This window comes from Marmota monax, unplaced genomic scaffold, assembly GCF_021218885.2.
Source record: "Marmota monax isolate L192 unplaced genomic scaffold, Marmota_monax_Labrador192_F-V1.1 WCK01_AAM20220418_F8-fsc00005, whole genome shotgun sequence".
Classification (NCBI taxonomy): Eukaryota; Metazoa; Chordata; class Mammalia; order Rodentia; family Sciuridae; genus Marmota; species Marmota monax.
Window position 1 is genome coordinate 29,370,026 of NW_026692254.1, and position 21,898 is coordinate 29,391,923.

General features: G+C 38.4%; 1 protein-coding gene across 5 annotated transcripts in view; it reads left to right on the forward strand.

The window, feature by feature from the left end:
* Pde8a (phosphodiesterase 8A) overlaps window positions 1–21,898 on the forward strand; it is a 162,982-nt gene that overhangs the window by 90,695 nt on the left and 50,389 nt on the right. For 4 of the 5 annotated variants that reach the window (XM_046438195.2, XM_046438187.2, XM_058577451.1 and 1 more), the window contains exons 3-5: window positions 1,055–1,245; window positions 15,743–15,799; window positions 16,900–16,954. In XM_046438195.2, coding sequence (XP_046294151.1) covers window positions 1,055–1,245; window positions 15,743–15,799; window positions 16,900–16,954 — 303 coding nt within the window. The remainder of the gene's footprint in view (window positions 1–1,054; window positions 1,246–15,742; window positions 15,800–16,899; window positions 16,955–21,898) is intronic. The other variant, XM_058577445.1, reaches the window with a different exon arrangement.

Genomic DNA, 21,898 nt, shown 5'->3' on the forward strand with positions numbered 1-21,898 from the left:
TTTGTTTAATCATAAGCAGGAAACAAAGTATTCCATTAAAATTTAACCAGATTATTTGGGGCTCCCTGCACACATGCAAACACATGTTCACTGTTACATTTTTAGAAATATGGAAAGGGCTGGTGGAAGTATATGCTCTTAGTTCCTTGCATTCGTGGTATTTGTGCTGTGGGTATACTTGAAGGAAGTAAACCGTGGGGAAGAGTGTTTCTGTTAGCTTTGAAGAAACAGTCCATAGCAGGCAGGCATCCCCTCTAGGGCAATCTTTAGGGAGATGAACATTTATAATGGCTGCTCCATCTCCACCTGACCCATTACTGTTACCACATTAATGAGTCTGGCTCTGAAGAGATGGAGCCATGTTCTGGTTCAGGAGCCAGCTCTGGTTGGGCCCTGGATGGAGAGGGAAGAGGTAGTAGATCCAGGCCTCCCAGATCTGGGGCTGGAGCTAGCATAGCCAGCTCTTGTCCTATCATCCACACAGATGTTGCCTATCACACCTGGTATTGTTCCTTTGTCACTTAAGTGGTAGGCTTTGAAATGTAATATTTCAGTCTACCTATTGTTACTTTTACAATCAGAGTGATTTTTTTAACTTGAAGGAACTATATAAAATTTGGTGTCAAAACTTTTAAATACAATATTGAAATAATTGAGTGTTTCTATAGTTTCACTGAAATATTAGCATTTGTCATCAGAGGCATACTCCATTAAGTTTCTGTTTACTAAATAAATATTGTGTATTTTAATTGATTCAGTTTCAATATAAAATGCTCTATTAAGTCTTTGTTGAGTTCTGCCAGTGGGTTTATTAGCAAAAGAAGTAAGTATATGAGCCATGCACTTGAACTTCTAGACTAAGAGTAGATAGATAATAACACTGATTCGGGGAACTGAATGAGAATGCTGTGAGTTATGTATAGAAGAAGGATTTGAATTTGATGATTATGTTCTTGTATGACCTTGCCTGAAAAGAGTTGGGAAATCATAGTTAATAAATAACAATTCTAAAAACATCTCTGAAAAAAATGTGTATATGCTCTTTTTGATTCAGGTACTTTTAGTGTTTACCAAAGAAGATAACCAGTGTAAGGGATTCTGCAGGGCATGTGAAAAAGCAGGATTTAAGTGTACAGTAACCAAGGAGGCACAAACAGTCCTTGACTGTTTCTTGGACAAACATCATGACATCATCATCATAGACCACAGAAATCCCCGTCAGCTGGATGCAGAGGCATTGTGCAGGTAAGCGCACTACTCAAGCCTAAATAATCCCACTGGCATTTGTAACAAAAAATGTCTCCTAGAAACATTGAGTTGAATTCAGTCTCTCATTGGAAAGTAAGCAAGACATTAGAACCTCATTATTTCTTAGACTAATCTCTCTTGTTTTGTGTGGCTTTGCTTTGTTTAAAAAAGTTTTAAAAAATGTGAATGAGAACCATTAAGGGTTAAGATGAAACTCAATGTTTAATTAAGCATAGTTATCAACTGCATGTTACTGTGACAAAAATTATAATAATTTTCCAGATTGTTTTTTAATTTAAAAAATTTCAGAATTGTTTTCTAATATTAGAGAAATGTACTTCATTTATAATGCATGCAACAATATTAATATCATGAGAGAATTTTGGGTTGCAGGCATAAATCTAAAAATGCTTCTTTAAAATTTAAGAAATTTTTTTTGCTGCTGATAGATGCAAAGTGAAGTAAACTACCATTTTATTTAATAGGGGAAAGACAAGTCATGACTTTAGTATAATGTACTATATACCATAGTTATAGGATATTTATTTAATTATATAACATAGTTAGGATATTTAAAATCTTGACTTTTGATAAAAAAAGATTTAAGCCAAATATTAAGAGTTAAAAATTGACATGACAAATAGCATCATATCAAAAGGTTGTTTGCGGGGGTACCTAGTTATTTCTTCATGTGCTTGCTTTCTTGGTGGCAAGAGCCCACATTTCTGATAGTAAGACCAGGTGGCTTTCACCCTAGTATGTTTGTATTTGTAGTTTCCTCTCTGACCTTGATCTAGTAGCTGAAGTGCTGCCTATATTCCTTGCCAATTGACTCTGCAGCAAGGCATTATCACTATAGTACAGAACTATTTGACATCTTGTCTGGTCAGTCACCAAGGGAAATAGAGAAAGCTCTGGCCTGGGCAGAGGGAAGCAAACGTCCTAGCTCAGCTTTTCCCCTGACCACCTGCTGGGCTGGGTAACTCTGCCTTCTCTGGAGATGTTTTATCTCAGCTGTAAATTATTTTTTTCAGCATTATTTTTGTTGTTGTTGTTGTTATTTATACAAAATAACAAATACAAAATACAAAAAAGTAAAATGCATTACAATTCTTACTACACATATAGAGCACAATTTTTCATATCTCTGATTGTATACAAAGTATATTCACATCAATTTGTATCTTCATACCTGTACTTTGGATAATAATGATCATCACATTCCACCATCATTTATAACCCCATGTCACCTTCCTTCCCCTCCAACCCCTCTGCCCTATCTAGAGTTCGTCTATTCCTCCCAAGCTGCCTCTCCCTATCCCACTATGAATCAGCCTCCTTATATCAAAAAAACATTCAGCATTTGTTTTTTTGGGATTGGCTAACTGCACTTAGCATTATCTCCTCCAGTGCCATCAATTTACCTGCAAATGCCATGATTTTATTCTCTTTTATTGCTGAGTAATATTCCATCTTTTTAATACATTCATCTATTGAAGGGTATCTAGGTTGATTTCACAGTTTAGTTATTATGAATTGTGTTGTTATAAACATTGATGTGGCTGTGTCCCTGTAGTATGCTGTTTTTAAGTCCTTTGAGTATAGACTAAGGAGACAGATAGTTGGGTCAAATGGTGGTTCCATTCCCAATTTTCCAAGAAATCTCCATACTGCTTTCCATATTGGCTGCACCAATTTGCAGTCCCACCAGCAGTGTATGAATGTACTTTTTCCCCCACATCCTCACCAACATTTATTGTTGTCTTCATAATAGCTGCCATTCTGACCTGAGAGAGATGAAATCTTAGAGTGGTTTTGATTTGCATTTCTCTAATTGCTAGAGATGATGAACATTTTTTCATATATTGATTGATTGTATATCATTTTCTAAGAAGTGTCTCTTCAGATCCTTGGCCCACTTATTGATTGGGTTATTTGTTTTTATGGTGCTTAGCTTTTTGTTGTTGTTGTTGTAGTTGGACACAATACCTTTATTTTATTTATTTTTGTGTGGTGCTGAGGATTGAACCCAGCTTCCCTCACATGCTAGGCGAGTGCTCCACCGCTCAGCCCCAGCCCCAGCCCCGGTGCTTAGCTTTTTGAATCATATCATCATTTTGAGTTCTTTATATACCCTAGAGATTAGTGCTCTATCTGATGTGTGAGGGGTAGAGATTTGCTCCCAAGATGTAGGCTCTCTATTCACCTCACAGATTATTTCTTTTGCTGAGAAGAAACTTTTAGTTTGAGTCCATCCCATTTATTGATTCTTGATTTTTAATTCTTGTGCCACAGGATAAATTGAAGAGTATTGGTATTAGTTCTTCTTATTAAGGAAGCTGGGGCCTAATCCCACATGGTGGAAATTAGGGCCTACTTTTTCTTTTATTAGACTCAAGGTTTCTAGTTTTATTCCTAAGTCCTTGATCCATTTTGAGTTGAGTTTTGTGCATGGTGAGAGATAGGGATTTAATTTCATTTTGTTGCATATGGATTTCCAGTTTTCCCAGCACCATTTGTTGAAGAGGCTATCTTTTCTCCAATGCATGTTTTTGACACCTTTGTCTAATATAAGATAATTTTAATTTTGTGGGTTAGTCTCTGTGTCCTCTATTCTGTACCATTGGTCTACCAGTCTGTTTTGGTGCCAGTACCATGCTGTTTTTGTTATTATTGCTCTGTAGTATAGTTTAAGGTCTCATGTAGTGATGCCACCTGCTTCACTCTTCCTGCTAAGGATTGCTTTAGCTATTCTGGGACTCTTATTTTTCCAGATGAGTTTCATGATTGCTTTTTCTCTTTCTATGAGGAATGTCATTGGAATTTTGATCGGAACTGCATTAAATCTGTATAGTGCTTTTGGAAGTATGGTCATTTTGATAATATTAATTCTGCCTATCCAAGAGCAAGGTAGATCTTTGTATCTTCTAAGGTCTTCTTTGACTTTTTTCTTTAGGATTCCATAATTTTCATTATATAGATCTTTCACCTCTTTTGTTAAGTTGATTCCCAAGTATTTTATTTTATTTTTTTTTTTGAGGCTATTGAGAATGGGATAGTTTTCCTCGTTTCCCTTTCTGAGAATTTGTCACTGATACAGAAATGCCGTTGATTTATGGGTGTTGATTTTATATCCTGCTACTTCGCTGAATTCATTTACTGGTTCTAGAAGTTTTCTGGTGGAACTTTTAGAGTCTTCTAGGTATAGAATCATATCATCAGCAAATAGTGCCAATTTGAGTTCTTCTTTTTCTGTATGTATCCTTTAATTTATTTCGTCTAATTGCTCTGTCCAGTGTTTCAAGAACTATGTTAAATAGCAGTGGTGAAAGAGGGCATCCCTGTCTTGTTCCAGTTTTTAGAGGGAATGTCTTCAATTTTTCTCCATTTAGAATGATGTTGGCCTGGGGCTTAGCATAGATAGCCTCTATGATGTTGAGGTATGTTCCTATTATCTCTAATTTTTCTAGCGTTTTGAACATAAAGGGGGTGCTGCATTTTGTCAAATGCTTTTTCTGTGTCTATTGAGATGATCATATGATTCTTATCTTTAAGTCTATTGATGTGATGAATTACATTTATTGATTTCTGTATGTTGAACCAACCTTACATCCCTGGGATGAATCCCACTTGATCATCGTGCACCATCTTTTGATATGTTTTTGTATTCAATTTGCCAGAATTTTGTTGAGAATTTTTTTTTGCATCCATGTTCATTGGAGATATTGGTCTGAAGTTTTCATTTTTTGATGTATCTTTGCCTGATTTTGGAATCAGGGTGATACTGGCCTCATTCAATGAGTTTGGAAGTGCTGCCTCTTTTTCTATTTCCTGAAATGAATTGAAGAGTATTGGTATTAGTTCTTCTTTAAAGGTCTTGTAGAACTCGGCTGTGTATCCATCCAGTCCTGGGCTTTTCTTGGTTGGTAGACTTTTGATGGTATCTGCTATTTTGTCACTTTAAATTGATCTGTTTAAATTGTGTATCATCCTGATTCAATTTGGGCAAATTATATGACTCTAGAAATTTGTCGATGCCTTTGATATTTTATATTTTATTGGGGTACAAGTTTTCAAAATAATTTCTAATTATCTTCTGTACTTCTATAATGTCTGTTGTGATATTTCCTTTTTCATCATGTATGTTAATGATTTGAGTTTTCTCTATTCTTCTCTTCATTAGCATGGCTAAGGGTCTGTCAATTTTATTTATTTTTTCAAAGAACCAAATTTTTTTTCTGTCAATTATTTCAATTTCATTGATTTCAGCTCTGATTTTAATTATTTCCTATCTTCTGCTCTTGGTGTTGACTTGTTCTTCTTTTTCTAGGGCTTTGAGATATAATGTTAAGTCATTTATTTGTTGATTTTCTTCTTTTAAGGAATGAACTCCATGCAATGAACTTTTCTCTTAGAACTGTTTTCATAGTGTCCCAGAGATTTCAATATATTGTATCTGCGTTCTCATTCACCTCTAAAATTTTTTTAATCTTCTCCTTGATGTCTTCTGCAACCCATTGTTCATTTAGTAGCATATTATTTAGTCTCCAGGTGTTGGAATGGATTTTATTTCTTATTTTATCATTGATTTCTAATTTAATTTCATTATGATCTGATAGAATGCAGGGTAGTATCTCTACTTATTTATATTTGCTAAGAGTTGCTTTGTGGCATAGTATATGGTCTATTTTAGAGAAGGACCCATATGCTGCTGAGAAGAAAGTATATTCTTTCGTTAAAGGATGGGATATTCTATACATGTCCGTTAAGTCTAAGTTATTGATTGTATTATTGAGTTCTATAGTTTCTTTGTTCAGCTTTTATTTGGAAGATCTGTCTAGCCATGAAAGAGGTGTGTTAAACTCACCCAAAATTATTGTGTTGTGGTCTATTTGACTCTTGAATTTGAGAAGAGTTTGTTTGATGAATGTAGATGCTTCATTGTTTGGGGCATATTTATTTATAATTTTTAAGTCTTGTTGGTTTATGGTTCCTTTGAGCAGTATGTAGTGTCCTTCTTTATCCTTTTTGATTGACTTTAGTTTGAAATCTACTTTATTTGATATGAGGATGGAAACTGCTGTTTGCTTCCACAGTCCATGTGAGTGGTATGATTTTTCCCAACCCTTCACCTTCAGTCTATGGATGTCTTTTCCTATGAGATGAGTCTCTTGGAGGCAGCATATTGTTGGGTCTTTTTTTTTTTTTTTTTTTTTTTTTTGATCCAATCTGCTAGACTATTTCTTTTGGTTGGTGAGTTTAGGCTATTAACATTCAGGGTTATTATTGAAACATGATTTGTATTCCCAGCCATTTTTGTTTATTTTTGATATTTAATGTGACTTGGTTTCTTCTCTGATTCAATTTTTCTTTAGTATAATACCTCCTTCTGCTTATTTTCATCATTGTTTTTCTTTTTTTTTTTTCTTTTTTTTATTTTATTTATTTATTTATTTTTATTTTTTAAATTTTTTATTGTTGGCTGTTCAAAACATTACATAGTTCTTGATATATCATATTTCACAATTTGATTCAAGTGGGTTATGAGCTCCCATTTTTACCCCATATACAGATTGCAGAATCACATCAGTTACACATCCATTGATTTGCATATTGCCATACTAGTGTCTGTTGTATTCTGCTGCCTTTCCTATCCTCTACTATCCCCCCTCCCCTCCCCTCCCCTCCCCTCCCCTCCCCTCTTCTCTCTCTGCTCCCTCTACTGACATTCGTTTGTCCCCCTTATATTATTTTTCCCCTTCCCCTCACTTCCTCTTGTATGTACTTTTGTATAACTCTGAGGGTCTCCTTCCATTTCCATGCATTTTCCCTTCTCTCTCCCTTTCCCTCCCACCTCTCATCCCTGTTTAATGTTAATCTTCTTATCCTGCTCTTCGTCCCTACTCTGTTCTTAGTTACTCTCCTTATATCAAAGAAGACATTTGGCATTTGTTTTTTAGGGATTGGCTAGCTTCACTTAGCATAATCTGCTCTAATGCCATCCATTTCCCTGTAAATTCTATGATTTTGTCATTTTTTAATGCAGAGTAATACTCCATTGTGTATAAATGCCACATTTTTTTTATCCATTCATCCATTGAAGGGCATCTAGGTTGGTTCATTTTCTCTTCTTGGAATATTTTGCTGAGGATGTTCTGTAGTACAGGCTTTCTAGTTGTAAATTCTTTTAATTTTTGTTTATCATGGAAGGTTTTTATTTCATCATTAAATCTAAAGCTTAGTTTTGCTGGATATAAGATTCTCGGTTGGCATTCATTTTCTTTCAGAGCTTTTTATATGTTGTTCCACGATCTCCTGGCTTTGGGGGTCTGGGTTGAAAAATCTTCTGAGATTCAAATTTGTCTCCCCCATATGTGATTTAATTTCTCTTTATTGCGGCTTTGAAGATCCTTATTCTGTATGCTAGGCATTTTCACTATAATGTGCCTTGGTGTAGATCTGTTGTAATTTTGTACATTTGGTGTCCTGTAAGCCTCTTGTATTTGGTTTTCCAATTTGTTCTTCATGCTTGGGAAATTTTCTGATATTATCTCATTGAGGAGATTGTGCATTCCTTTGGTTTGAAAAATCTGTGCCTTACTCTATCCCAGTAACTCTTAGATTTGGTCTTTTGATGCTGTCCCATAATTCTTGGAATGTCTGTTCATGGTTTCTTACTATCATCACTGTGTGATCAACTTTATTTTCCAGATTGTATATTTTGTCTTCATTATCTGACATCCTTTCTTCCAAGTGATCTAGTCTGTTGGATATGCTTTCCGTTGAGTTTTTTTTATTTGATTTATTGTATCCTTCATTTCAAGGATTTCTGGTTTTTTTTTTCAGAGTCTCTATCTCTTTCTTGAAGTAATCTTTTGCTACCTGTATTTGCTCTCTTACCTCATTGTTGGAGTGATCAATTTTTGCCTGTATTCGCTCATTTAGGTCATTCTTTAATTCACAGATCATTTTAATTATGAACCTTCTGAACCCATTCTCTGACATTTCATCAACTTCACTCTCCATGGGTTCTGTTACTGTAGAGTCCTGGTTTGTTTGAGGCACTTTCCTCCCATGTTTTTTTCATGTTGTCTATGTGTCTTCCTTTCTTGCAGTGTGGATCTGAGATATTACAGTTTCTTCCCTACATTCTTGTAGTACCCATGCAGATTGTCTGTATCTCACCTTGATGTTGGGCTTCCAGACCCTTCTGGTGTTCCTCAACGAATGCTACTGCATCCTAGATTAGGTTCTGTGCAAGTTGGAGTGGGTGGATCTGGACTGCTGGGCTCGACCTTCTGAGGTAGTCTGCTGTTGGGAAGAGGCAGTTCTGTGCCAGAGGTTAGGCTCTGGTGGGTGTCTGCCCCACTGGTGGAGGGGTGGACTAGACCTACTGTGAGCCTGGGTCCCGTGTGGGCTGGTGTGGACCATCAGCTGTAAATTTGGAACACTTATTTTCCAAGATCTCTTCTTTCCCTAACATCTGATGGGTATCACTCAAAGGAAGGGCAGGAAATATATAAATTATGTGATGTCTGAGTATGTTGGTGGAATGCTGCAAGGCAGGAGAGATATCTAAGGAAGGACAAAGGGATGCCAAGTTAGAAAAGCTGAGGCAGGGGATGGGAGGAAATGCTAAGGAAAACTTAGCCTCTTTCCCTGTCTTCTGCAGGCTCAAACATAGCCACTGGTATGTGCTGGACAATGGAAATTTATATTCATAAAGGTGACTGCTGGATCATCCTGTATTATGAAAGAAAAACTAAGTTATATTAGTTATGCTCCACTTTTTAAATCATGATAAAATATACATAACATACTCCACTTTTTTTGTTTTTTTGTTTTTTGGTAGTGAGGATGAACCACCACTAACTAAGCCACTACCCCACCACCACCTTTTTTTTTTTTTTTTAATTTCAAGACAGGGTCTGGCTTTCTCAGGCTGGCCCTCAACTGGCTATCCTCCTGCCTCAGGCTCCCAGTTAGTCAGGATTATAGGTATGTACCTCTGCGCCTGGCCTCTGCTCCACTTTTTTTTTTTTTTTTTTTTAATTTTCATGTGGTGCTGAGGATTGAACCCAGTGCCTCACGCATGCCAGGCGGGGGCGCTACCACTTGAGCCACATCCCCAGCCCACTTTTTAAGGGAAGAAAATACACTGTTGTGTATTTTGGGAATATTCTAAACACATAGGGTTAATTAATTTAACAAAATTTTATAGAGCCCTATATAAGAAAATTTTGTTTATACAAAAGTAAATAAAATTAAGCTACATACTACTGAGAAATTAAGTTACATACTACTGAGAAAAAATACAAATACCAAATTCCATAAATATTATAATCATTTTTTCATCATATAAAGGACTATTTTATATAATTTTTAAACAAAGAGTAGGAACTAAATTGCCTAACATGGTTCTTAAGAAATGCAGAATGTCATCTATGATATTCACTTCTACAGAGTACCCACCACCCTTTATCCAACCTCTTTTGGGGTCCTCCAGTTCCCCAAGGGAAAGCTCCTGAGTTTCAGAATTTCTCCTTCAGGTTGAGCCCAACTTGTCTGGATTTGGTTGCCAGATAGATCTGTTCCTCTTTCCCGGAATGAATCTCCAACATTTGAAGACAGAAATTGTGTTCCTTCAAGATATGTCTTTGCTGAATTGAGCACATCCTCATTGCTGTTAGTGGCCCCTCATAAGAGTGTGGTTTCAGATTCTCACCCCATCTGGGGATCCTCTTCCAATTAATAGCTCTTGTAAACCTGGCTCTGAACTGAAAGTTCACAATAAGTTTGGATGGACCAGTGAAGAGCAAACAGAACAGTACCCTCCCTTCCCCTACCAGAGAGCAGACCTTTACAAAAGCAGACTCTGGTCACATTCCTTTCCTGATGGCTGCATTCTCGCCTGGGCCAAGAATCTCAAGTCTTTCTCTCTAGCTTTTTCCTACCACAGCATCTTCATCTTATTGGGTAAGAGTTTGGGGTGGGGTTTGGGTCTTTCCTACCATTCATATTGAATTTTCTAGACGCAGGAGCAGGCCTTAATTTATTATCCTAAGTTAATTTCATCTTGATTCTGGCTCTTACCAGGTTCATCTCCCTGTACATCTCCCTAGAGGGATGCCTGCTTGCTATAGACTGCTTCTTCAAGAACTCTCTATAGACTCTGCTCCTTAATTGGCTTACTGTTTCTCCCAGGAGACCTGCACAACCAATGAGTCCTTAGCCTTGAGGGAGGATTGTCCTTCCCTCTGTCTTCCCTTTTAGGATGCCTAATTGACACCTGTGGTCTTTGAAGGATTTTTCATCAGTTGCTGACTTGTTCAAATAACTGGGGGCATTTGGAATTCCTTACACTCCTTATGAGTTGCCTTCCTGAAGGTCAAATATTCTGTGCTGTATTTCCACATTCATGATTTAGGGGCCCTACTTTGCAAGTCTCAGTCTGCATTTGATACTAGAGCCATATAGATGAATAAGACATGATTCTCACCTTCAAGGAACTAATTTTCTAGCTGGAGTATGTCTTTGTTTTGTACTGCTTTAACAAAATACTTGAGACTAGGTAATTTATTTATTACTATGCTTTTAAACTAACAAAATTGTACATACTAATGTGTGGTACCTTATGATATTCAGTACATGTATGCATTGTGTAATGTTTAAATCAGGTTAAACATATTTATCTCCTCAAATATGCATCATTTCTTTATGGTGAAAACTTTCAGAATTCTTTCTTATAACTTTTTGAAATGTACAGTATATTACTGTTACCTGTAGTCACCTCACTATGCATAGTATATCAGAATTTCTTGAGAATGGTAATCTATAAAGAATAGAAAATAATTTTTCTCTTAGTTCTGGAGGCTAGGAAATCTCAGATCAAGGGGCTTGCAGGTTTGGTTGTCTGGTGAGTGCTGCATCCTCAAAGGCTGCATTCAGTCCCTCTTTTAAGAGCCTTGATCCCATTCATGAGAGAGGAACCCTTATGGCCTATGCACCTCTTAAAGACCCCACTCTTAATGCTGTCACATTGATACCACCTCAATTTTGGAGTAGACACATCAACTCATACAGAGGACAAGTGAGTGACTACAGTACAGAGTTACAAGTGCCCACAGAAGAGGTTTACACATAGTGCTCTGGGTACCTGTGTTAAGGAGGGCTACACAGAGGATATTTGGGTTGAGTCCTGAAGGGTGGATATAAACTTTGAAAGAAACTTTCTGATAGAGGGAGCTTCTACCGGGTAGGAAAATGAGGGTGTCTGGGCTCCTCTGCTCAGTGCTGGTGGCTGCCAGCCAGTCAGATGAGGATCATGGTTTAGTAGACTGAAGCAGCAGACACAAGCCAGGTCTGGAGGCCCAGTGTGCTGAGCCAAAGGCTCTGAATTCTACCCTTTGGGCAATTAAGACACTAGCATATTCTGTGCAGGGCAGTTCCAGGAGAAGATGGAAGATCACTTGGCACAAAGTAGAGGATAGTGTTGAAGACAGGAGGAGTAGAGGCAGGTGAGCCTGTGGTGGGGCTGCTGGAGGCCATTTTGTGCAGTACCTGTATTTCCTGTCAGGAGATCCAAAAGATAGCAAGAGAGAAGATCACGCAATAAAAAAGCAAAGATAAGACAATAGAGATAGAAGAAGCTGGGGAAGCAGAAAAGGACAGGGGTTTCCACTCTGATCTGTTGTACTGGGGAAATATCATAAGAGTGTGCTCCACACACTTCAGTTTCTGAAGCTTAAGTACCGGTGGCCCTAAAGGAAGGCAGTGGGAAGAGGCTTTAATTCTCTCCCACTGCATCTGCTAAGTTTGGGATGTAGGAGTTGCACTAAAGAAACAGACAGCCAAGCCCCAGCTGGTCAGCAGGTCTTCTGTGAGCTTGCCAGAGGCCCCACTGCTACCCCTGTTGCCGCTTTGTTCTTCACATTCTGTGTGTTTAGAAACCTGAGATGGGATTGGACAGAGCCATGGTTTTTCCTGTTGTGTTGTAGAAAGGAACAGAAGCACAAGGAGGCTGAAACAGTCCTTCACATACTGCAGTTTTAGAACAGCAAACTACATCAATTCTAAAATTTAGTTTGAGAACAAGGAGAGCAGTCCAGGAGTCACACTGTGCAGTAGATGCGCCCACCCACTGCCTGCCCTCGCCAAGCCTGACTGCACCTGTCCACCTGACCTGCAGCTCAGAGCTCAGAAGGAGTTGCTGGCACCTAGGGTCCAGTGCAGGGGTGCTAAGGAAACTTTGACCCTCTTTTCTGACAAACTCTCAGCCTGGGTAGGTGCTGCTCCTTTTCAGTGGTGAGTGAACAGGATGAAGCAGGGGACCTATGAAGATCTGCCTTGGCATATCTTCAGGGAAGAATAGCCCTAAGGAGCATCATTTTTTTTATAAGAAACTGAAAATCTTTTTGGAGACATACGCTGAGTGTACTCTGAAGAAGTGAAGAAATATTCCTTTGTGCTATAGGAGCATGGCTCTGTAATGAAAAGGAAGGTTTTGTAAAAGGAGATGGAAGAAACACTACATGGAAACCCAAAGCGCATTAACAAAATTAAAATCTGTGTTGAGTGCAGAAGCAAGATTGACTCGGTTCCAGATGCTTTCGTGTAATTTCTTGATTCACCTTGGTCTGCAGATCCTTTTTACCATTGGAAATTTCATTATTTTTTATCTGAAATTCACTCCATGTGGCAGAGAACAGTAGCAAAAGCACAATGAGTTGTGCTTATGCAAAATTTAACTCTATAAAGAGCTTTACCATGTTCGTATTGTGAGCCTCCATCATGTGGCTGTTTTTCCAGTGTTTTGCCAAGACCATCAACAGAATTATTTGTAGGCAGCCCAGGTGACTTGAGACTGTAATTAGTTGCTCCCCATATCCATTTCTGATCTTTTCCTAATAACAGAATTTCTGATATTTAGCTGGGCCTATGGCCACTGAGAAACAATATTGCATTTGCTAGCTTTTCTTGAACGTGGCCAGTGGAGCTATCCTGAGATCATCTGTGGGTTGCCTATGTGCTATTCCTGCATACTTAGGTCTCCTGCTGAAGAGAGGGAGCACACCCTTTTTCCTGCTGTCTGGAATGTGGACATTATGACTAGCACTCAACAACTCTTGGATTATGAGGAAGAAACCATGTATAGACAATATTGGAAAAATAACTAATGGAAGAGGCCAGGTTCCTGGCTGTTCAAAGTACTATGGCAGCCCTGGACTCTCTTCCTCTGTATATCTTTTATGTGTGAGACGGGTACATATAGTTAAGTAACTCTTCTTTGGGGCTTTCTATCATGTGTAGCCAAGTTGACTCCTACTAGTACACCAGGTAACATGGTTTTCAGAGAATCACGCTTTGCTCTCACAGAATCTCATTCTGCAGGATAGCGCTCCTTCTTAAATCTGCCTCCTATTGTCCAGGTGTACTTATTGACTGGGCCGAGTCATTTCTTTCCTAATTTTTATGATTCTAAAGGATGTCCCTTTTCTAGCAGTTCCTCCTCTAAATGCACTAGAAAAAGTCAAGAGTACGCCTCTACCTTCTTTTCACTTTTAGAGCTCCTTTGAAGGGCTTGCTCCAATTAAACATGGTCCTCCCTTCCACTTCTTCCTTAGCCACAGCCCCTTGTTCTTGTATTTCCAGTTATGAGAAGGCCACCCAAACTTTCTTACTGAGATCATCTGTGTGGTTGCCTATGTGCCATTCCATCATTCAGGTATCTGTTTTTCTAAAAAGCTAGAGCTGGTTTAAATGGCTGGCTGGGTACTTAAATCTCCTTTTCCTTCTTCTAGATCTATGTGATACGATAGAAACATAAATACAAGAACAGATACAGTGTTCTTTGAAGTCATGAAAAAACCACTGTGTGACTGTGTCTCTCTTGCTCCTTGTTTTGAGATGAATGCTGGGATGGACATTAGCCTTCACGAGTGTCTGCCACTCAGCAACCCTTCTAGGCCTGAACCAGGGTTAGACACTTGGTCTGCAAGCCCTGCAGTGGCCTGTTTGGATGGTCTCTTCCTATTGAACCATGTAGTGTGTGTTAGGTTGGCTCTTTTTGAGAGCATAGGCAGGTGGGAGCTAGAGAAGTTAGTCCCTAGAGCTGCTTTCCTGTTCCTGAGCAACACTCCTACCACAGGATACTCTGCATCTATATTACAGCAAGCCTTTCTCAGCCTGGGACCCCTAAGGAAATTTATCCTGAAGGCCCTAAGACACAGCCTTGCCCGTTCATTTGTGTATAGCCTGTGACTGCATTCAATGTCAGAGTTAGGTCGTTGGGACAGAGTTCATATGGATCCATATGGCTCACAAAACCTAAAATATTTACTTCCTGGCTCTTTACCAGAAAGTTTGCCAACACTGAGGCCCTCCAATGTATATGCAGAATCTCTGACACATCTAGAAAGCTTATGTTATGTACTGTCTTTAGGAGAATTGAGAAATAGTTATTCAAATAGTTTGTGTTTTGTAATTTAGAAATGGTTCTAGATCTTGAAGTTTTGTTACCAGCCTCAGCTCTCTGGACACATTCTCTAGGAGGCCAGCATGCTTCTCCCTTGGCTAGCACAAGCTGGGTATGGTCCTTACTATTCCTCTTCTTCTAAAGTCCCCCATGTGAGTCCTCTTCCTCTGTCTGGGCAGAGTTCCTTCCTTCTTTGGTCACCTGGACATTCTTCAGACAGCCCCACTGGAGGATGTATTCGGAGCTGATGCAGACCTCCAGCGGAGCTCTTCCTTTTCCTTCTCCTATTCCTCTGTGTCATATTTACACCCCCCCCCCCCCCCGATCTTTAAAGCTATATTCTTATCCCCAGGGTCTCTGAGCCTCATACTCTCTCAGTACCTTCAGTGGAGCAGTCTTTTACTTTTCTCCACCAGGCCTCCATGATTAACCACTTCTCACAGGTGTTGATGCTCTTCATAGAATAATATCTTGCATTTCCTAGTTAGGATTTGTGGTGGTGTTAATTTTGCCTTCATTTTACCCAGGAACTCTTCAATTTTTTTTTTTTTTTTTTTTTTTTTTTTTTTGCTGCTTAGAATAGAGTGAAGAGCTGGCCTTTGAGCTCTTTCATCCCCACAGTCTGCACAGCCATCAGCCTTTAATACACATAAACTTGCATTTCCCTTTAGTAGGAAGAAAGGGACTACAACTGTGTAGTCCCTTTCACATAAGCAGAGGATAGAGGAAATTCTCCATCCAAAACAACCAGTTAGCAAAACAAAAGTGGGTAGACGGCACATAACTTCATCTCTACTGTGAACAGTCATTCCATAATTTTATGGTTATTGCTATTTACTGATTAGGACTTTGTCCCCAAAGAGAAAAAGAAAAAGATCAAGTAGCTAAGAAGGTGAATCCAGAATATGGAGTGACCTTTTCTTCCCTTGTATCCCTCACCCTGAACTTTTAATTGCTGTATCAAATTTATTTATTTGTTTTTTGAGAACTATTTTCATATTTAATTTTTTGTTTTTTAAGGTCTATCAGATCATCAAAACTCGCAGAAAACACAGTTATTGTTGGTGTAGTACGCAGGTAAATTTTTGTTGTTTTATTACTTTTTTTTTTATGTTGAAACCCAGGTATCAGTGTAATGCTTCCTCTTATCAGATAGTCAAGTTAGGGTCTCCATGCTGTAACTGGAAAACCCCTTTGAAATTTGACTTTTTATTTATTCTTTTGTATTTATTTTACTTCTCCAGTTAACTTTATGGAGCAAGTTCTGTTCTCAAGCTAGTCATTCTGATTTTGCTTCAACAGTAGGCAAACCCTGAGAGAATTCCATTCCTAAAAGTGTGGAGGTTTCTGGGGTATCTTCCTAGGTCCTCTACCTCCAGACCTCCCTGGGGATTTGAATTATACATAAATGGGAGCCTTATGTGGTGGCATGTGCAACTTGGGAGGCTAAGGCAGGAGGATTGCAAGTTCAAGGCCAACCTTGAGAACTTAGTGTGACCCTGTCTCAAAATAAAAAATAAAAATACTAGGGACATAGCTCAGAGGTAAAGTACTCCTGGGTTCAATCCCCAGTGTTAAAAAAAAAGAATTCTATATAAATGGGGAGAATCTTAATAAATTGGAGTAAGGAAAGAAGGTAAGCATATAAAGAGGAAAAATATTCAGATAGTCATTTATAATGTGTATTTTTATAGATAGAAGAAATATTTCTGTATCTTTTAATCTTTTTCTCTGAGCTATAGGAGGGAGGGTATATTTTAAAAAACTGGAAGTAAAAGAAAATCTAAAAGAATTTAATTTTGTTAAAAATTTTAACATAATAAGAAGATTTTTGGCCACTCCTATTTCATTTGTTATATTTCAAGTATTATAATAGCTGGGCACAGTGGTGCATTTCTTGTAGTCCCAGCTAAACCTGGAGGATCACTTGAATCAGGAATTCAAAACCAGCCTGGGAAACATAGAAAGCGGGGAAATAGTAGCATATATACTGCCAAAAAGGTAACTATGAGATTGAAACAGAAAATCATTTTCAATTTTACATTAGTATATTAATCTAATTCCTCTAAAAGTACTTGTTAAATGACAGTGAAAGTATGTAAATTAGTGAATAGTAAAAGAAAAGAGATGTAATTGATAAAAACTTTTGTCTAACCCTTTATGATATTCTTCTGAAGGGTGGACAGAGAAGAGTTGTCTGTAATGCCCTTAATTTCTGCTGGCTTTACAAGGGTATGTATCCACTTTTATACACATATTGCTTATTGTGGAGAAATTACTTTATTTCTACTTTTAGTGCCCAGCAAAACTGTAGAGAATCCTGCACAATAAAGAAGAATTCAGTAAATATGCTATATGTGTAATACATTTTAAAGTGCTCATGACTCAGATGAGTCATGAGCACTTTAAATGAAATATCTATGGTTATTTATTTGTACAATTTATTTGGGGATTTATTAGATTCTCCATTTTTTCTTTTTCTTGTTCATCTTGAAAAAATATCTCTTTGAAAATAAGTTTTGCCACATTGACCACCGTTGTCTCTGGTTAACGTAATTCATTAACAAGTTCTAATCACTTTCTATCAATTTCAGTTGATTCATTTTACTTAAAGAATATTTTCTTGCCTATTTCAAACAAACTAATTTAAACATAAATGGTTCTTATTTTAGGGGAAAAACTATGCCTATTAAGTCATATAAACATAATTAAATTTCCTATAATGGCATATTCATTAAAAATTCTACCATAGAAGTGTTGTTATGATACTTCAATGTATACATGCAGTTTTTAAAGCTCGGTCAAAGGTTCAGAAATTAGGAAACCCAACCATGACTCCCTTTTCCTCTACCCCTAGCTTCAGTCTGTTGGTTTCTCCTAAGCCAAAAGGTTGTGGAGGATTTTGATCAACTGGTTACAAATGAGGCCTTGGGAATTATGATGGAGACTTAAGTGATGCTGACCCTCAGGCTGATTTTTGGCCCTAGTTTGTATCAGTCAGGTAGTTCAGAAATCTCAAGCCATGACTTTATTTTTTTAATTTTTTTCAAGCCATGACTTTAAAGTGGTCTAAAATGGATGGTGCTCCTGGGAACTGACAGAATTAAATATAGATCCTCCCCAGAAGATCCTCATCTGTGGGAGGTTGCAAAATTAAATTTTGAGAAATAACTTAAATTTAGAAGGCAAGACAAAATTATTCAGCATGTAGCACAGAGATGCAACAGGTAGTAAGTTAGGTTAAGAAATATGGAAGATAGAATGTGAGCATTCAGTGTGTATAAAACTAAGTTCCAGGGGAAGAAAAGGAAGAATGGGGAGTAGGATAAATTTGAAGAGTAAATGGCTGATAATTTCCCAGCACATGATGAAAAACCAGTCCACAGATTTAAAGATTTCAACAAATCCAAACTTGAAGTGAATTAAAAGAAGAGGTCATGTCATAGCGAAACTGTAACAAACAAACAACAACAACAAAACCCAGCAAAAAACCAATGAGAAAAATAGATTTTAAAATCAACCAGAGAAAAAAGATGACCTTTAGAAGAACAAGAGACTAACAGCTAATTTCTCAGCAGCAAGTGGAAAGCAGAATTTAGTGGAATAATATTGTCAATATGATAAAAGAAATTAACTACCAATCTAGAATTTTATAACCACCATAAATATCTTTTTAAAATGAAGGTGAAAGAAAGATATTCAGAGACATGGAAACTGAGAGAGTTTGTAATTAGCAAATTTTCATAAGGAAATTCTAAAGGATGTGCTTCATCCAGAAAGAATGTGAATCTCAGGTGGAAGGTCTGCAATGCAAGAAACAAAGAGCAAAGAAAATGGTGAATATGGGGGTAAATATAAACACATATTTAATGCATAAAATAGTAATAATATGCAATTAGAGGTTATAGAGAGAAAAGGAAAATTATTGAGTAAAGAATTCTAACAGTGCAAGAAATGAAGTAACAATACTAGAACAGAAACACCAAGATGAGGGAAAATGAAGAGGACAAGAGGTAGTAGAGAGCAATAATCCCTGCCATGTGCCTGCTTCCCCTCTCAGACTTTTCCTCCCTCCCTCCCTCTCTCTCTCTACACACACACACACACACACACACACACACACACACACATGTCTGTTTAATTTATGTCTGTCTATGTATAAAATAAGTCCCCAAAGAATAAATGTAGTCTGGAATATATAATACTCTCTGATAGAAGAAACATACTCAAAGAGAAAATTTAATAATAGCCTAATATGCAAACCCTAGACTGTGATAGCCAACCCCAGGTGTTTGCAAGTTTGTGGGCAGGTGAGAATAAATATATTCTTATAGCCTTATCTAGGAGTTATGGAATGAGGATGGGCCATGGGAATATTCTGAATTTTTCATCTTTGTGGGAAATATGCAGACTAGAGTATCATTCTGTGGGAGATACTTTGCTTTGGGAGTAGTGGATACCAGGTTTCCAAATAATAGTCAACAAATCTGTCTGCATTTGAGGTCAGTGAAAATGAAGGTAATCATTAATAGAACAGAAAAGCTTAATAAATCTTTTAAATTAACCAAAGGAAATATGAAATTTATAGCAACTTGATCAAACTGGCGAACACAAGGAGGAAAAAACCCAACAATGTACAGTGGGTTTTAAACATAAAGTGAGATAAAAACTATGGACTGGCATTTCCCTTTAAAGATGGGCTATTAGATTGGGTTAAAAAAGAACAATTATACAACACATAAAGTGATAAAAGGAACTTAATAAAAAAAGATCAACAAGGTAGCAAGTAAAAGTAGACCCAAAGTACACAGAAATAACAATATCATATCAGATAACACAGAACATTGTATGTGTATACACAATTTTATGTAAAATGATACATTAAATTATCATTGCATAGTTTTGTGGCTGTTTTGTCCCCCCCCCTTTTTTTGACAACGTGCAACCTGATGTAGCACTGCCCCATCCCCTGACCTCCATTGTGTGAGAACAACCTAGTCCACCAGCATGAAGGTGACTCCTTTAAACAAGGAGTCCCAGGTTGGGAGTTGTTGACCACCTATTTCCTGTGGATCTTCAGTTCATCCCTTAGAAATGATTTTCTTTTTCTTTTTTTTAAAATGGTTTATAGGCTTTTATTTAATTTTGGTAAATAACAAACACCAAACAGTAAGGTGTTGTGGAGGGGTTCTTTATTTTTTCGTTGTTATTGTGCTGGTGCTTGAATGGGGCTCCCACCAAGCTCCTCCCAGGCCCAGTAAGGTGATACTTTAAATGCAGCCTTGAGGGACACTTTAAATGGCTATGGGGGTGAGAAAGAGCTCGAGGGGACACCTGGACAAATGTTTCTGTCCTCCTCTGTCAATGACAGCTGGACAACGCGGTATGATTTTAAAGCACTGATCCTACTGGAGGATTTGTAAGGAGCTGGCATCCTCTCTGGGCCAAGTGGGTGACAGGATGCAGCATCCCACAGGTTAATCCAGATGGTTGTTCCTTTGAAAAGGGGAGGGTGGGGTTCAGGGAGGAAGGAGGAGAGGAGCAGGATGAATAATTGGGTGCCTTGCTGCACAGCCCAGAGCCCCCTCGGCCTCTGCAGGAGGGCCTTCCACTCCCAGGTAGCTGCAACAGCAGTGTGTTTCTTTCTTATGTGCTCCCACAAATCCTATCTTCCCAGGTTTGGGGCTCCCAGTTTGCTTTATGCATAAGCTCTAGCTCCAGGAGAAGCCTTGCACCAAGCACCAGGCTCAGGGGGCACCTCTGGCTGCTGTTATAGATCTGCCTTCTCTCCAAACCCAGGGAGTTGGCGGGTGAGGGGCTACTGGTAAATCCACACCTGATTCTCAGGTAGGACTTAGGCGGACTGGATGCCATTAAGTGTGAATTCAGGCCTCTCACTTCCTAAAGCCAGGCAGATCCTACATGTGTCCCCTGTAGAAACCCTCAGCTGCTCCATACAGTACAGCCATAGGGGTAGGGACACTCTAGCTCTTCTTAGTTTACCAGGCTTGGTGACAAGGCAGGAAAGTCTTCACTGCCTGATTGGTTGTGTTGTATAATTCCAATCCAGATCTGTCCTCCTATTTCAGACCCCAGGTTCCTTCCACTGAGCTGGTGATGCTAATTCCCATGAAACAGAACAGGCAGGAACGAAAGATCCTTGGTGCTCACATATCCATCTTGTCTGCAAGGAGGCAGAACACAGGATAAGAGGTCCAAGAAAATGAGTAGAAGGAGCTAAGGAAAATTAAAGCTAAAGGCCAGGGTTGTGGCTCGGTGGTAGAGCGCTTGCTAGCATGTGCGAGACCCTTGGTACGATCCTCAGCACCACATAGAAATAAATAAATTAAATAAAGTAAATAAATAAATAAATAAAATACTGTGTCCAACTACAACTTAAAAAAAAGAAAGAAAGTAAAGCCATCATACAGGAAAAGGGTGGTTAGCATCCTGGGTCCTCAACAACCATCCCTCTTGCCCTCCTGGGTAACACCCAGCAAAGAGAATGGACATTAGGTAAATAAGCCACAGGTGACTTAGTAGTTTCTACTAAACTAACTGGTGTTGGGGTGTGTGTGTGTGTGTCCTGCACACATGCTGGGAATTGAACTTGGGGTCTAATGCGTGCCAAATTCCTGCTCTACCACTAAACCAAGTCCAAGTCCCCAACCCCCAATGTGACGAGACTGGGAATTAGATTGGGGTTTAACATAATTGCTCCATGTCAAAAGTTGGTCAGTCACTAGCCAAGCATGGTGGTGCTGCCTATAACACAGCCATCTCAAAGGCAGAGGCAGGAGGATAACAAGTTCAAGGCCAGCTTGGGTGACCTAGGGAGACCCTGAGACCCTATCTCAAAATTTTAAAGTGAAAAAGAGTGGGGTTTAGCTTAGTATGGAGTTAACAGCTACGGTACTGGGTCCAATCCCCAGTACTGAGAAAAAAAAAAAAGTTGGTCATTCATAATTGTATTTGGCTAGTACTTGGCCTATATCAAACAGAAGTGGGAATACAGTTGTTCCTTGGTATCTTCAAGGGATTGATTCCAGGACCTTCTACCCCCATTAATGTCAAAGTCCTCAGATGCTTAAGTTCCTTTTACAATATTTTAATATAACCCCTGCACATCCTCCCATATAGTTCAAAATATCTGGAGATTACTTTTGATACTTAATA